The 13,866-nt window shown below is 33.8% G+C and overlaps 1 protein-coding gene across 2 annotated transcripts in view; it reads right to left on the reverse strand.

Annotated features, from left to right (window-relative positions):
* The window catches only part of LOC148939132 (protein kinase C-binding protein NELL1-like), a 145,361-nt gene that overhangs the window by 63,344 nt on the left and 68,151 nt on the right, over positions 1–13,866 (reverse strand). For both annotated transcript variants that reach the window (XM_089106604.1, XM_089106603.1), the window contains exons 9-11: positions 10,826–10,945; positions 7,428–7,688; positions 2,383–2,619 (exon numbers count right to left, since the gene is read on the reverse strand). In XM_089106604.1, the coding sequence (XP_088962730.1) occupies positions 2,383–2,619; positions 7,428–7,688; positions 10,826–10,945 (618 nt within the window). The remainder of the gene's footprint in view (positions 1–2,382; positions 2,620–7,427; positions 7,689–10,825; positions 10,946–13,866) is intronic.

Consider the following 13,866-nt stretch of genomic DNA (forward strand, 5'->3'; position numbering starts at 1 on the left):
TTGTATGCACCGTTGAATACTGTGTTGTATGGCCTTATTCCCTTTAGATAAACTCGATATTGCTAATTTTATTCCTATGTATGGATTGAAGGCTGAAAATAGGATACTTTAGCCTTTTGGATGGTTTGAGTCTTTGTTAGGTTTTGATTACAAATCTGGTATAACATCTTGTTGAGACCAGATTTATGAAAGTATTTTCAACATGTATGGCTTGAAATCCAGAAGTGAGACACTGTAGCCTTTGAAAAGTTTGAGGGCCCACAATATAAGAGCTTTTATTGGATTTTTGATCACATATTCATCTGCACTTGGTGATATTGGGCTAACAATAGAGCCGTCTAAGAATGAATTTGTAGTCTTGAACGAGGAAACATAGGCAAATCGTGTTGTTGATGCTTGCGGGAAGACAGTTCTTCAAAAGGATAAATTTGAATATGTCAGGCTTCGGTATGGAAGTTTTGTTAGAGTAACTAAAAATCTTGTTATTGCCGCACTTAAAGAAAAACTGTGAAAAACCTACGGCATGCTAGCACGAACTAAAGGTCAATTTGACAAAATTACGCTCGGTCGTCTCTGTAATGCCATGTTTGCGCCACATGTCTTTTTTTTAACCCCTTTATGGAATTGCTCAAGTAAAACCGAACGTAACCAAATTCGTTCAATTTTTTTTCGGTATTGCAAATATTTATTGGGAATTCCCATATGGTTCAGAAACTCTTATGTTTCGCAGAGGTACTATATTTTTGAGATAAGTAAGAAAATGGATGAGTTGTATACCCGTTTCAAGAGTCGAAATAGAAGGATACACGACTTTCCATTGGCTAGTCTTGTGCAGTAAAATCGTGATTTTGATTTCGTTTCTTTTTCTCTTTTCCATAGTTAACGAAGTTTAATTTTGTTTTCTAGCGTTGTGTGATTTTTTTGTTGTTTTTTTCTTTCGTTTTTATAACTCCTTCGAGCATTTACATGTATTTGCATGAAGGGTTGAAATAAAATTATTATTATTATTATTATTACATCTCTGACTTGTGTTACATCTTGCTGAGATAAGGGTTATGCAAAGATTTGCTACATTTTCGGGGAGGAGGAGGGCAGGGGTCGAAGATTAATATTTCAGAAATTTATTTTTAATGTGCATTAACGAATACTGTGCGGTATGACCTCATTTGGTTGACAAACTTTAACATAATTACTACATATAAGTTAAAGGCTGTAAAAAGGGCACTCTAGCCTTTTGAGTCCTTTGTGGAGATGTAGATATGAGTCTTTGTAAAGTTTAAGGTGTTATAAATCTGGTCTACGGTGTTACATCTTGTTGAGATCAGAATCATGAAAGTAATTTTGACATGTATAGCTTGAAGTGCAAAAGTGGGATGCTTTAGCCTTTTGCGGGGTTGAAGGGACCGAACAACTGCTTTTATTTATTCGTTTAGTTGGTTTTTACTTCACATACATGATTTGACCAAATTCTCTTCTTTTCAAACTCCAAATTGTCAGCCAAGGTGAAGAATTGTCATACAAGAGCAAAAATGTCCCTTTATTGACAGTCCTGGAGCCTTAGCTCCAAAACCTGTCACTTTCTACCATTTCATGGAAAACCTGCGAACCGATGACCTTAAAAAAAACTTTAAATTTCACAGGAAACTCAGATCTTTCTATAATTTCTGTTCGTTTAGAGTTTGGCTTCAATGTATGTTGTTACTTGTTTTCATTCCAGGATTGTTTTCTTAATCAATGGTTATTAGTGCTCATTTTAAGATTTATACATCTGTATAAGCCAGTTTCTTCTCATTACAAATTTTATATTAGCTATCAACTTTCAAGAGAAGAATCCAGTGTTTCTTTATTTAGTTAGAAAAATAGGTAGACGTAACAGTTCTGAGATAAGAACCTTAACTCATTACACGGATAATAATTGTATATAAGTACGAGTATATTTATTTTTTTTGTCTAGAAGTATTTTCTCGAGCCTGGCAATACGTTTTTTATTTGAAAATTAGAATACTACCACTTACCGCTGTGAAGGCTATATAGATAGGTAACGCCATTGGAAAAATCTGTTTAGGGGTTTAATTTTGAAAAGAAAATTCGTATAAACGACGTTACAAATACTTGGAATAGTTATGATAAATTTTGCTGGAAAATAAATGTCTGTGCTAAATATTTTAAAAAGCACATTAAAATTTAATTTCATTGTTGATAGTAGGCCTATGGATTAATTTGTCTGTACAAATATGAAGAAAGGTTTGCCGAATAAAATTAAAGTTTCTCCCACCAAAAAACTCGGTTCTCTGGTACTTCTTATAAAAGGGCTTTCACCTTAATCTTTCGGTTCCTTTATTATAAGGTCAATTAAACATACTCAAAAAAGAGGTTACTTACCTATACAAGAAACTGTTGAATTATCCCCACTAGCAAAGGATCTATAGCCTTTTTTGCACTTGCAGTCATACCAGCCATATTTATTCACGCATTCTGAGTTTTCACCACACTTATGCATGTTCAGTGCACACTCATCTAGGTCCAATTCACACTGCTGACCTGTGAACCCTGAACGACATGAGCATTGTTCCGGCACGCGACAAAAGCCACCGTTTTGACATAACTGGCTGCAGATGGCTGAAAAATATGTCAGAAATGATTTTGCCATGCTCGCCAAGAACCGATAATGACAAGTAAAAACAGTTTCAATTCCAAATACTTGTATTTAGAAAGTTTGTCGATGAAGATTAGAAATATAAAGATAATAATAAATAATTTGTTTAATATGATAAAGCTAAGTTTTGACAGATTATGATAAACTTTGTCAGGTGAAAAGGATCAGAGCCAGTGACAAAAGCCATCGTTCTGACATAACTAATTATTCTCACCCACTTAAACCTGGTTTTAGCGGCGACCTGAAATCGATCTGCCAAAGCGAAATTCAACTTCCATCAGTATCCTAACTAACATGCTGTTCAAGAACAAAGCAATTAAAAATATTTTGAGTATACATGGTGTAACAAAAAATTATCTCACTTTTTGACCCCTCAAAATGCATCAGTTTTGTTTTTTATTTTCTTTTTAACAACTTAAGACTTATAATACTACTACTGCTAGTACTACTACTACTACTACTACTATTGCTACTACTAATACCACTACTACTACTACTAACAACTCACCGCAGCGTCAAGCCACCTTAGGCCAGCATAGCTACGCACGGCCCTATGCCATCCCAATCTATTCAATACCTCCCTCTTTACACCCATCCAAGAATTCCAGTGCCCCTTAAATTATTCCTTGCGACATCCTCGCATCCTATTCAGGGAAGATCTGCTTTTCATCTGGGCCTAATTGTTTGCCGACAAAAACGATCTTTGGCAATCTGTCATGCGTCCCGGAGAATGTGTCCTAGCCATCTCAGCCTTAGCATAGCCCTAGAAAGCAAGGGCTGAACCACATTTTTACTACTGCTCACTGTTTGAAATACGATCAGTCAGACGGGTACCCCAAACAATCCGTAGACCATTTCTCTGGAAAACATCTAGCAAATCCTCCTTCGTTTTGAAACTTATAGTGACAAAAATAAGTGAAACTCCGACAAAATTATGCCATAAAGTACTACTAAAAACAACATAAAAAAATACATATTTTGTAGGTGATTATAGGTAAATGTTCCCTCTAAATCAAGCCATTTTGTGATAAGCTTGCAGCTGTAACCTGCACCAGACGGACAAGATACTTACAACACTAGACTAATAGTCTCAGATTCGTCCATTTACCCACCTTGTTTATTAAAAGCTTATATAAACCTTTATTCTATCTTCATTTTGAAAACTTATTTCTGTAATAAATTGACATCTGTTAAGAAAATTTAAGTTTCCTTTTACTTGTCATTGCTGAAGTAAAAACGCCAATTTATTCCTGAGTTAGGAAGTGCCTCTGCGTCCTCTATTCTTTGAAAAAAAAATATCTAATAAATTAGATATTTTGAAAAAATCTTGAAAAAACAAAATTCAGCTAATTAAGATTTTACCAAAACTTTTTCTAGAAGGATTTAAACTTCCTTAAAAATAGAAAAAAAATTTCTTTTTTCAACGATTTAAAACAAAATCGTCAACATTTAATATTATCAAAGAGTAAAGTCACAAGTATCAAGGTTTTGACATGTGGAACAACAGAGCAAAAAGTCAACACCCACTGTACCAAAGCCTACCTGGTATCAAAATACTACAGATAGATAAATAGATGTAGACATATATCTATTGCTATGAAAGCAGCTTCGGGCCATTGCAAAAAAAAATATAGTCTACGGACATAATATATATACAGATATTTATGCTTTAAAGCCACATGGGTTATGGCTACAAAAAAGAAAACAACAAACAAAACGGAATAAAAAGTGACGAAGACCAACCACACTGCCTTTCCATCATAAACAACAAAATACAAATAGAACAATAGCGATTTTTTTCTATAAAACAACGGAATGCAAAATTTAAATGAATGTTTCGGCCCTGTGTCCAAGGGCCGTCCTCAGCACAACACAAACGAAAATATAAAATAGAAACTTACATTAAAATACGAACTGTAAAACTAAAAATGTTTTTTAAAAACAGCCCTAGAATCATAACTTCAACGAAGTTCAACCGGGACTGTCTTGGTTGAAATTCGTTGAAGCTATTATTCTAGGGATGTTTTAATTTCGGTTGTGTTGGGCTGAGGACCGTCCTTGGACATAGGGCCGAGACATTCATTTAAATTTTGCATTCCGCTGTCTTATTGAAACAAATTCCCCTTTGTTCTACCTGTATTTTGTTGTTCAAAACCAAAGGGAACAACTCACACATATTCAACAAAACTTCTAGCATTCCTCCCTCCCCCTTTCAAAAATATCTCTACGGGTATCCCAATTTAATTTGTTTTGCATTTTTTATAAAAATTGTACCAAACACACATATACGTAACATTATAAACATACCAAAATGAAGCCACATCACTAAGCTATACACTCTAATTTTTTATATAAATTATCTTTATATAAATGCTCAAACAAAGCAAAGTTCCCGGAAAAAAAGCTTAGAAACCTTATTTTTTTCTTCCCAGTAAAATGAAAAAATAATGAAATAGCCTTTGATTTTGGGAACATTAAAAGACCTTCAAATTGTTTTTAGCATACTAATATTAGAAAATGTCGTGCAAAAATAGTACAGAACGGGTTTGGGAACAACCTGGATCTTGGGAATGATGATAAGATCTCAGAGTTCTTTTGCCTTACTGAAGTTAGAAAATGTCTCGTTTTGATTTTGGGAACGATCATAGGACATCAGAATTCTTTTTGCTTTATGGTAACTAGAATATATCGTGCAGACATCGGGCAGAATTTGGGAACTAGATTGACTTAAAAACGACGATAACATCTCTGAATTCTTTCTAACATACAGATGTTGGAAAATGGTTCATTTTGACTTTGGGAATGTTTTAAGATACCAATATTCTTTTCGCTTCATTGAAATTAGAAAATTTCGTGCAGATATAATACTGAACGGAACAGGTTTGGTGCTGGGAACAACGGAAGATCCTTGAATTCTTTAAACATTATGTTATAGGTACTGTAGATACGCTCTTTTGACATCTGCATGCACAAAGTGTCTTTTGGCTTAGTTTATCATCCCCCTCAAAGAAATCGGAACATATCATCCAAGCTTTGTATAAAACAATATTTGAGACCGCTTTGGTTTAGAAATAACGATAGGATTTCCATTTTTTTTGCCCTACTGAAGGCATAAAATGAAGCAAGCCTGATTCTAGTGCGACTGGAAGTACAAGTATGCATCCCCCCGCCAATATGATGATGTTCACGTGGCCGTTAAATCACGAAGCAATCCCTTACAAAGCTGCAAGTTCAGGTACAAGTATTTAGCCACCAACTAATACGATGATGTTCTCACGATCGTCAAATCCCGAAGCAGTGCCAAGGCCGTACAATGCTGCAAGCATAAGTATGTAACCTTCAACCTGCATGATGCTGCTCCTACGACCGTCAATCCGAAGCAGTCCCAAGGCCGTAAGTCTGGTGAGTTTATGGTTAAATAAATTTCCACAAAACATTGGAATTTCAGGTACTAGGTAAGGCGAAAACGGCTGATCCAGCTTCAAGCACCAGTCCAGGTGTAGCGAAGAACAATTTGGGAAGGACTTTGATTTGGGACAGCAATAAGATTATCAAATAAATTACATCTGAGATAAAAAAAAATATTGAGTGAAAACAAATTATGTAGAAAAAAACCTTTTATACTACGATTAAAAAAAATGACGATAAGATCTCTGAATTCTTTCCGCCTTGCTTGAAAAAAATCGCTGCTAATATGGGAGTTAAACTCAAGACTCTCTGGTCTTCTTCTAAGAATACAAATAATGAGTGAATTGTGAAGTTCCTTGAATCAAGATCATTTGTTCGTTCTGCTCAACTTAGTTTCAGGAAAGCAATGTCGACCGAGCAAGCTGTTCTATTTTTAACTTCGTTTGTTACTGATAAGTTGGACTGTAGTCTGAAAGTTGCATCTGTATTCTTAGATATTAAGAAGGCCTTAGATTGCGTGGATCATGAAATATTGGTGAAAAAGTTGGAGAATTGTGGTATTTGGGGTAATTTATTGCAACTATTAATTTCCTTTCTGAATAAACGGACCCAGTGCTTTAAAATAGGGGATTTTTAATCAAGTGACAAGGGTATTAAATGTGGTGTTCCTCAAGGATCAGGTCTGGGACTCCTATTGTTTTTATATATATTAATGATTTAGATAGGTTCCTGGTAAGCTGTGGTCTGTCAACTAGTGAAGTTACTAAGGTTAAGGTTATTTTAACCGAGCTTTTCAGATGATACCCATTGTACAGTGGCTGCTAAGCCTTTTGAAAACTGGTATTCTATACATTGAAAAATGAATGAGACTGAATAAACTAAAGTTGAACCACAAGAAAAGCTCCTTGGTGATATATGGTAGAAGCCCTAATTATTACCTTTGGATTGAGCAGATTCAGTTAAGTGGAAACATCATCTTACGTGCTAAATCAGTGAAGTTTCTTGGAGTTGTACTGGACGAGTGCCTCAGCTTTAAGAATCATTTCCGTCATATTTCTAAAAGCTTTTTTGATAATTTGAATAAAAAGTGCTCATAAGAATTCCGCAAAATTAGGGATATCAAGGGGGCTGAGGCCTTACCCTGTTTACGTCCCTGGTAAGGAAGATATATTTCATTCCCCTGAAAATAAAAATATGTAAAAGTTGGTTAATTTTGTTGTAATCAAACACAATTTGACACTGTTATAGGAAAAAAAAATTTTTTTTTGAACCCTTGCCATTCCCTTAAAATGTCATGTAGACTACTCCTCCTAGAATAATATTCTGCCAGGAACCTAGGTCCCTAGTTAAAACTGAAACTTACGTTTACAATATTTGCCATCCCCTTCATAACCAGCTGCACAGTCACATTTGTATCCACCGAGAATATTAGTACAATGAGCATTAGCATCGCATTTATGCAATCCTACAGCACATTCATCAATTTCAGAGCATGTAAAGTTATCTTCACGGGCGTATCCTTCAAGGCATTGACAAGTATATGACCCGATGCTGTTTACACAGATGGTGTTGTTTCCACAGTGGTGACCTTCCTTTCCACCCAACGTGTTGCATTCATCTATATCTGGAAAAGAAGTTGCAAAGCTTTTATCCTAGAGACGTAATAAAGATAATTTTAATTTTTTTCTAACAAGCTTGTTAAAAAAAATTAGGAGCCTAAAATCTGCATATTTATTAATTTATTTACCCATAAAGCGCCAAATTTAATTTGCTCGTCGCTACAGTACGCACAAATCAGAATAATACACGGGCTAAGGACGTTTGTGGAAGGGGGTATCCGAAACTCTAAATTTTCCACGAACTTCTTTTCTCGACTTTCACTTCTGTACAAACTAAAAAGGTTCATTTTTCAATGCTACCCCTCTCACCCGCCCCCCCCCTCCCCAAAAAAAAATACTTAAGCTCATCCAGGCAGAGTTATATTCCCACTGGTCGATCGAATCAAAATTGCGCACGACTATAGCGCCAATTGTGCATCCCATTCGTAATTTCTATATTGAAACAATATTCAACTTTCAAGAATAAAATTTGTGACTGACCAATCAGAGTTAAGATTTTAGCCGAAATTTTTGAAATTAGAAAAGAGGGAAGCTTTGGAGCGTTATCCTATGTGTAAAATAAATATGGCAAGCAGTACGAAGGCACAGTATTAGTAGGCAATAATTAGGGACAAGTTAGTGTTGATATGAGCTTTTGTTCATTTCAAATTTTCGCTCCAGCTGTACAAATATGACGTTGAAATCAAGGAAAAAATATGATATTCATAGACTTTGGATTTTCTATGGGGCTATTAGTTATTTTTGTTCAAAGTGAATCTTAACTTTTTAAGTTACCTAACTTTGCAGATCTTAGTGGGTCCTATTTACTTCCAGTTCCTTTACATTAGTTTTTGCACCTATCAAGATAATAGGTACTATAGAATATTCAACTAACTCAAGATGGTCACTAATCTAGTCCAACATTGGCCTCCTTCACAAAAGAAGCAACAGAAGTAGACAGGTAAACAGACAATAATTCTGTATCACCTGAGCCTAAACATCAATCGCATGGCTCCGCCGTATTAAAATAATAGGCTAGGCGTACCTACATGTTATGTAATAGATACGAAATCTATCTAATATATAAAATCCTAGTCATTCGAGCTTTGTTTATTCTTGAACGGCTACTTTTCAAATGATTAAACTGTGTTTTTTTTTGTTTAATAAAGTTTAATCCAATTCAATTCAAAAAATTCCGAACACTTAGACAGGATGAGAAATATGCAAAAAAAATCTACTTTTACATGAATTAACAAAAAACTGAGGCCATTCATGATGGTTGGGTATTAAACAGAAATGTCCAAAGTGCTCAATAGTAACCCGACAAATGCATACACATGGGTTTAAAAAAAAAAAAGACAACACAAACTAGCAAAACCAAATTTAAACGAAGAAAAAGAGATAGAAAATGAAATCTGAGGCAAAACAACACTGAGGCCCGAGGCCCATATTTCAACACATATAACAACACTGAGGCCCATTTTTCAGTTACATATTTCTTATTTTTAGTTAATTTGGTTTATTAACCGGTTTATTTGTCAAATTAATTTGGTTATTGGTTCAGCTTAATAGCCTTGTATATCTAAATTATTTCGTTTCATAATTTTGATTACAATTACAATATATATTTTGATTACTTTTATTTCAGCCATGAAAAAGTGGATTTATGTTTTATTGAATGGAGCTCTTGTGAATAAATTCACAATTGGTTAGGATTTTTGCTAGTTTGAATTTTTATTGAAAGATATAAGTGTCCCTTGTTTTTTCTTTGTTTTTTTCTTTTTTGTTTCATAATTTTTAGTGCAATACAAAACAAAATTACTTCTATTTCAGCCATAAAAACTGAATTTATGTTTTGTGCAATGGAGCTCTTGTGAATAAATTCACAATTGGTTAGGATTTTTGCTAGTTTGAATTTTTATTGAAAGATATAAGTGTCCCTTTTTTTGCTTTTTTTCTTTTTGGTTTCATCATTTTGAGTGCAATACAAAACAAAATTACTTTTATTTCAGCCACAAAAACTGAATTTATGTTTTGTGCAATGGAGCTCTTGTGAATAAATTCACTATTGGTTAGGATTTTTGCTAGTTTGAATTTTTATTGAAAGATATAAGTGTCCCTTGTTTTTTTGCTTTTTTCTTTTTGGTTTCATAATTTTGAGTGCAATACAAAACAAAATTACTTTTATTTCAGCCACAAAAACTGAATTTATGTTTTGTGCAATGGAGCTCTAGTGAATAAATCACTATTGGATAGGATTTTTGCTAGTTTGAATTTTTATTGACAGATATAAGTTTCTCTTGTTTTTTCTTTGTTTTTTTCTTTTTTGTTTCATAATTTTTAGTGCAATACAAAACAAAATTACTTTTATTTCAGCCATAAAAACTGAATTTATGTTTTGTGCAATGGAGCTCTTGTGAATAAATTCACTATTGGTTAGGATTTTTGCTAGTTTGAATTTTTATTAAAAGATATAAGTGTCCCTTGTTTTTTTGTTTTTTTTTCTTTTTGGTTTCATAATTTTGAGTGCAATACAAAACAAAATTACTTTTATTTCAGCCATAAAAACTGAATTTATGTTTTGTGCAATGGAGCTCTTGTGAATAAATTCACTATTGGTTAGGATTTTTGCTAGTTTGAATTTTTATTAAAAGATATAAGTGTCCCTTGTTTTTTTGCTTTTTTCTTTTTGGTTTCATCATTTTGAGTGCAATACAAAATAAAATTACTTTTATTTCAGCCATAAAAAAGTGGATTTATCTTGTGTTGAATGAAGCTCCAGTGAATTTAACTGATGCTAACCATTATTGGTTAGGATTTTTGCTCGGTTGAATTTTTATTGACAGATCCATGTTTCCCTTGTTTGTTTGTTTTTTCTGTTGTTTTGGTAATATAACCGTATTTTGCAATGATGTTTATTTTGATATTTAACTAGCACCAGTACAATTTAAACCTGAATTAACCAAAATTATCCGGAGGGAGCACTGGACAAGAATCAGGAACGCTTAGTCTACACTGGGAGTCTGCAAGCATAATTAGGTCTGATTTCAACTGTTAAAATTAACTTCAAAAAGCAAAAAAGCAGCCAAGCATAAAGGAAGATACATTATTGACAAACATGAAAAAGCCGAAGTGCATGCAGCGTCAATGCTCAAAAACATACCAGTACAATTTTTCCCATCTCCATAGAATCCTGGATTACACTGACACAAAAATTCAGTTCGAAGATTGATACAACTCGCATTGCCATGACATTCATGGCCTTGTCCGCAATAGTCTGCTCCTAAAATGTCAATCCAATGTCAAAATTTCAATATTTATTTAACCATAGATTTTTGACAAAATAATTTTTTTCGTCAATTAAGCGTCCTTGAACATTGTTAAAATAGTCCATTAACCAAACTAGGTTGGAATTTGACATGGCTAAAGTAGTCTTTGGATATGTTTGACACTTTAAGATAAATATACTCTGCTAAAAAAAAAAGTGTTCGCTAGAAGAAGAGCCTCCAGATTGGCCTCTTTACTTTCTTAATCCTTATACCGGCTTGGCGTTGAGAGCGTCATCAGCCTTACCCACGTGAGTGGTGAGAGGTACATTAATTATACTTTCAAAGATTCATCGTACCATATGTGCAAAATATGACCCAAAATGGATACTTAAAGTTCCTACATCCACACTTTTCAGAAAAGCCACTTATAGTTTAATTGCAAAATTTAACTGTATATATTGCTCTTTCCAAGATGCTGATGTTTCTATGGTCCGGAGTTCTTACCCGTTTCCAATACCTTGGTAAACCAAGCAATACCATATCCCCCCACCCCCCGAACAAAAATGCTGGACACGCCTTTGAAACCAAGTATATTCCAAAAATGTTGCCAAGCGATGAGTTTCCGTGAGAATAACTCCCTTGCTTATATTAGTTTACTAGTTTGGCTAGAATTTTAATCTCTTTACTTTGAGGGTCATTGTTTCGCAATTAATAATTTATTTTAATGGTAAATTCTATAACGCTTAGTCAAAGTGTTCAGTCCACTTTTTGAAAATTCTTGGAAGAATACGTTTAATTTTAAACTATCAAGGACCTCAAAATGAAAACTCCCTGTCCCCTGAACTCATCTTAGGTCTATTCATGCCTGAAAATCGCCGTTTTAAAAAAATTTTGTTTTGGTTGTTTCACTATTATGAGGTTTTTAAGAACCTAAAACATTTTTGTCAGTGTTGCCAAGCTGAATCATACAAATAAACGAGAAAACTAATTAGTTGAATTTAGCAACTAATTAGTTTGCTTCCGTAAAAATTATCAATTTGTTGGTACGAAAAGTGGGTATACTTTTGAAGAAAGCTACACCTTCTTCAGCAGTTTTGGCGTCATGTTAAAAAGCGTCTTAGCTTTTTATGCTGATTTGCTCTCCACGTGTCTTTATTTTAAGCTCGGCAAACAATACTACCATAAACTGTACAATTGCATATGGAGGCCCTTTTCATTAAAATTTGAATTATTTTTTCTAAGATATATATTTCTTTTAATTTTATTTTTTTAATTTTTAAATTAAAATTTATTTAAAAATTTCCTTTACTTTTAATTTTTTTTAAGATATATATGGTTTTTCAAGTTTCCACCAATTCCAACAATAAGTTTAAGTTTAAGCTACCGGTAGGTTAAGTCTAGTAAGTGTCATAAGTTTTAGCTATAAGCTTAAGATAAGTTAATTTAAGTTTAAGCTAAATCCAACAATATGATTTCATTGTTATAGTCCTTGGTGCTTTTAACTCAGTAAAATTAGAAATTCTATAAAATAAGTAAATTAAAGGATTCTTGTGTGCAAATTTTGATTATTTTATTATTAGAAATCGAATGAGCTTACTCAAATCAGCCTAAATAAACAGGATTAAGAAAACTAAATTGGTCATATTTTTTTTCATTACTTTTCTGAGGCAACTAAAATTGTTTCATCTACCAAAACTGGGTTTCAATTAAAATTGTTTATTTCAGCCAAAACGGGACAAAAAACCTTGACAATTTGATAGAATTATAACCAAACCTTGTGCGACGATCTATTTAACTAGTTTTTGACGAAAGAGGATATACTCCCTTTCAACTTATGATCGAAAATTAGTGGCACAATTTCACAAGGTTGTGGGAAGGGGGCAAATGAATTCATCAAATCTAGAGATGTCACTTTGTTTCTATTACCAAAAAAGGGTATTTTTAATAAAAACACCAAAAAATTGTATTTTTAAAATCAGATTGGAGAAAAACAAGAGCAAGGGAGAAATTATCCAGTCCCCCAAATCGGTGCCACTACAAACCAAATAAGGCATTAACACTCCAGTCCGTACGTGGATCAACTATTCTCCAACAAGCGGATTTCTTATTTTTACTGTTCTTTCGGCGAAGGGACCTATTCTAATCCTCAAAATACTATGCTTGATCCCTATTCCCAGAAAAATATAGCCTAAAAGGGACAGTAGTTAAGTATTAACCTGAATTAGTAAACCAACTAAAGTTGAGAAAAAGCAAAGACAAAAGGTATATGATGCAGATGTCCAACCGAGCAATTGTTTTGTGGTCGAAAAAGTTGGTGCTTTCGCACGCCTTTGTCTTCATTTTCTTCCAGAAATGTTTTCATGAATGCTAACAGTTAAAAGTAAGCTTATTCAGAACATTCGAATTTTATTAGAGAATCCCAAGAGAATTAAAAATAAGATGTGGAATAATCACAAGTTTTCTTGCAATTACTTAACACCTTCATTGCTTTTGAATACTTAACAAATATTGTTTAATAAACATGAAGTGATCGCTTGAATAATTGACCGTTCGATAAATTTGGCAACACTGTCTTCAACATACAGTAATATCACAAATTATTAATGCTTACACAGATATCTCACTCCCAACAAAATACATCGGTCGACGTGACCCTCAATTACACTAGCTATCTAACAAAACTCGCCCGCCCGTGCAATTTCGCGGTATGTCATTGGATTAGATTACGCTCCGCCCACACTCGGATTGGATTGGATAACGTTCCACCCGCGCAATGTCATTGAATATCGTCAGCCTTTAGGAAGCAAATCATCTGATCAGATGGTTTTTCAGGCTTGCAATAATGTTGAAGTGAGATATGTGGTGATACATAATAGATAATCAGTGGTAATATCATCACAAATAGCTTTGATCCACGCCTCGAAGCAATAGATTC

This window comes from Artemia sp. Qi Xiang Cuo, chromosome 21 (assembly GCF_049724085.1).
Source record: "Artemia sp. Qi Xiang Cuo chromosome 21, ASM4972408v1, whole genome shotgun sequence".
Classification (NCBI taxonomy): domain Eukaryota; kingdom Metazoa; phylum Arthropoda; class Branchiopoda; order Anostraca; family Artemiidae; genus Artemia; species Artemia sp. Qi Xiang Cuo.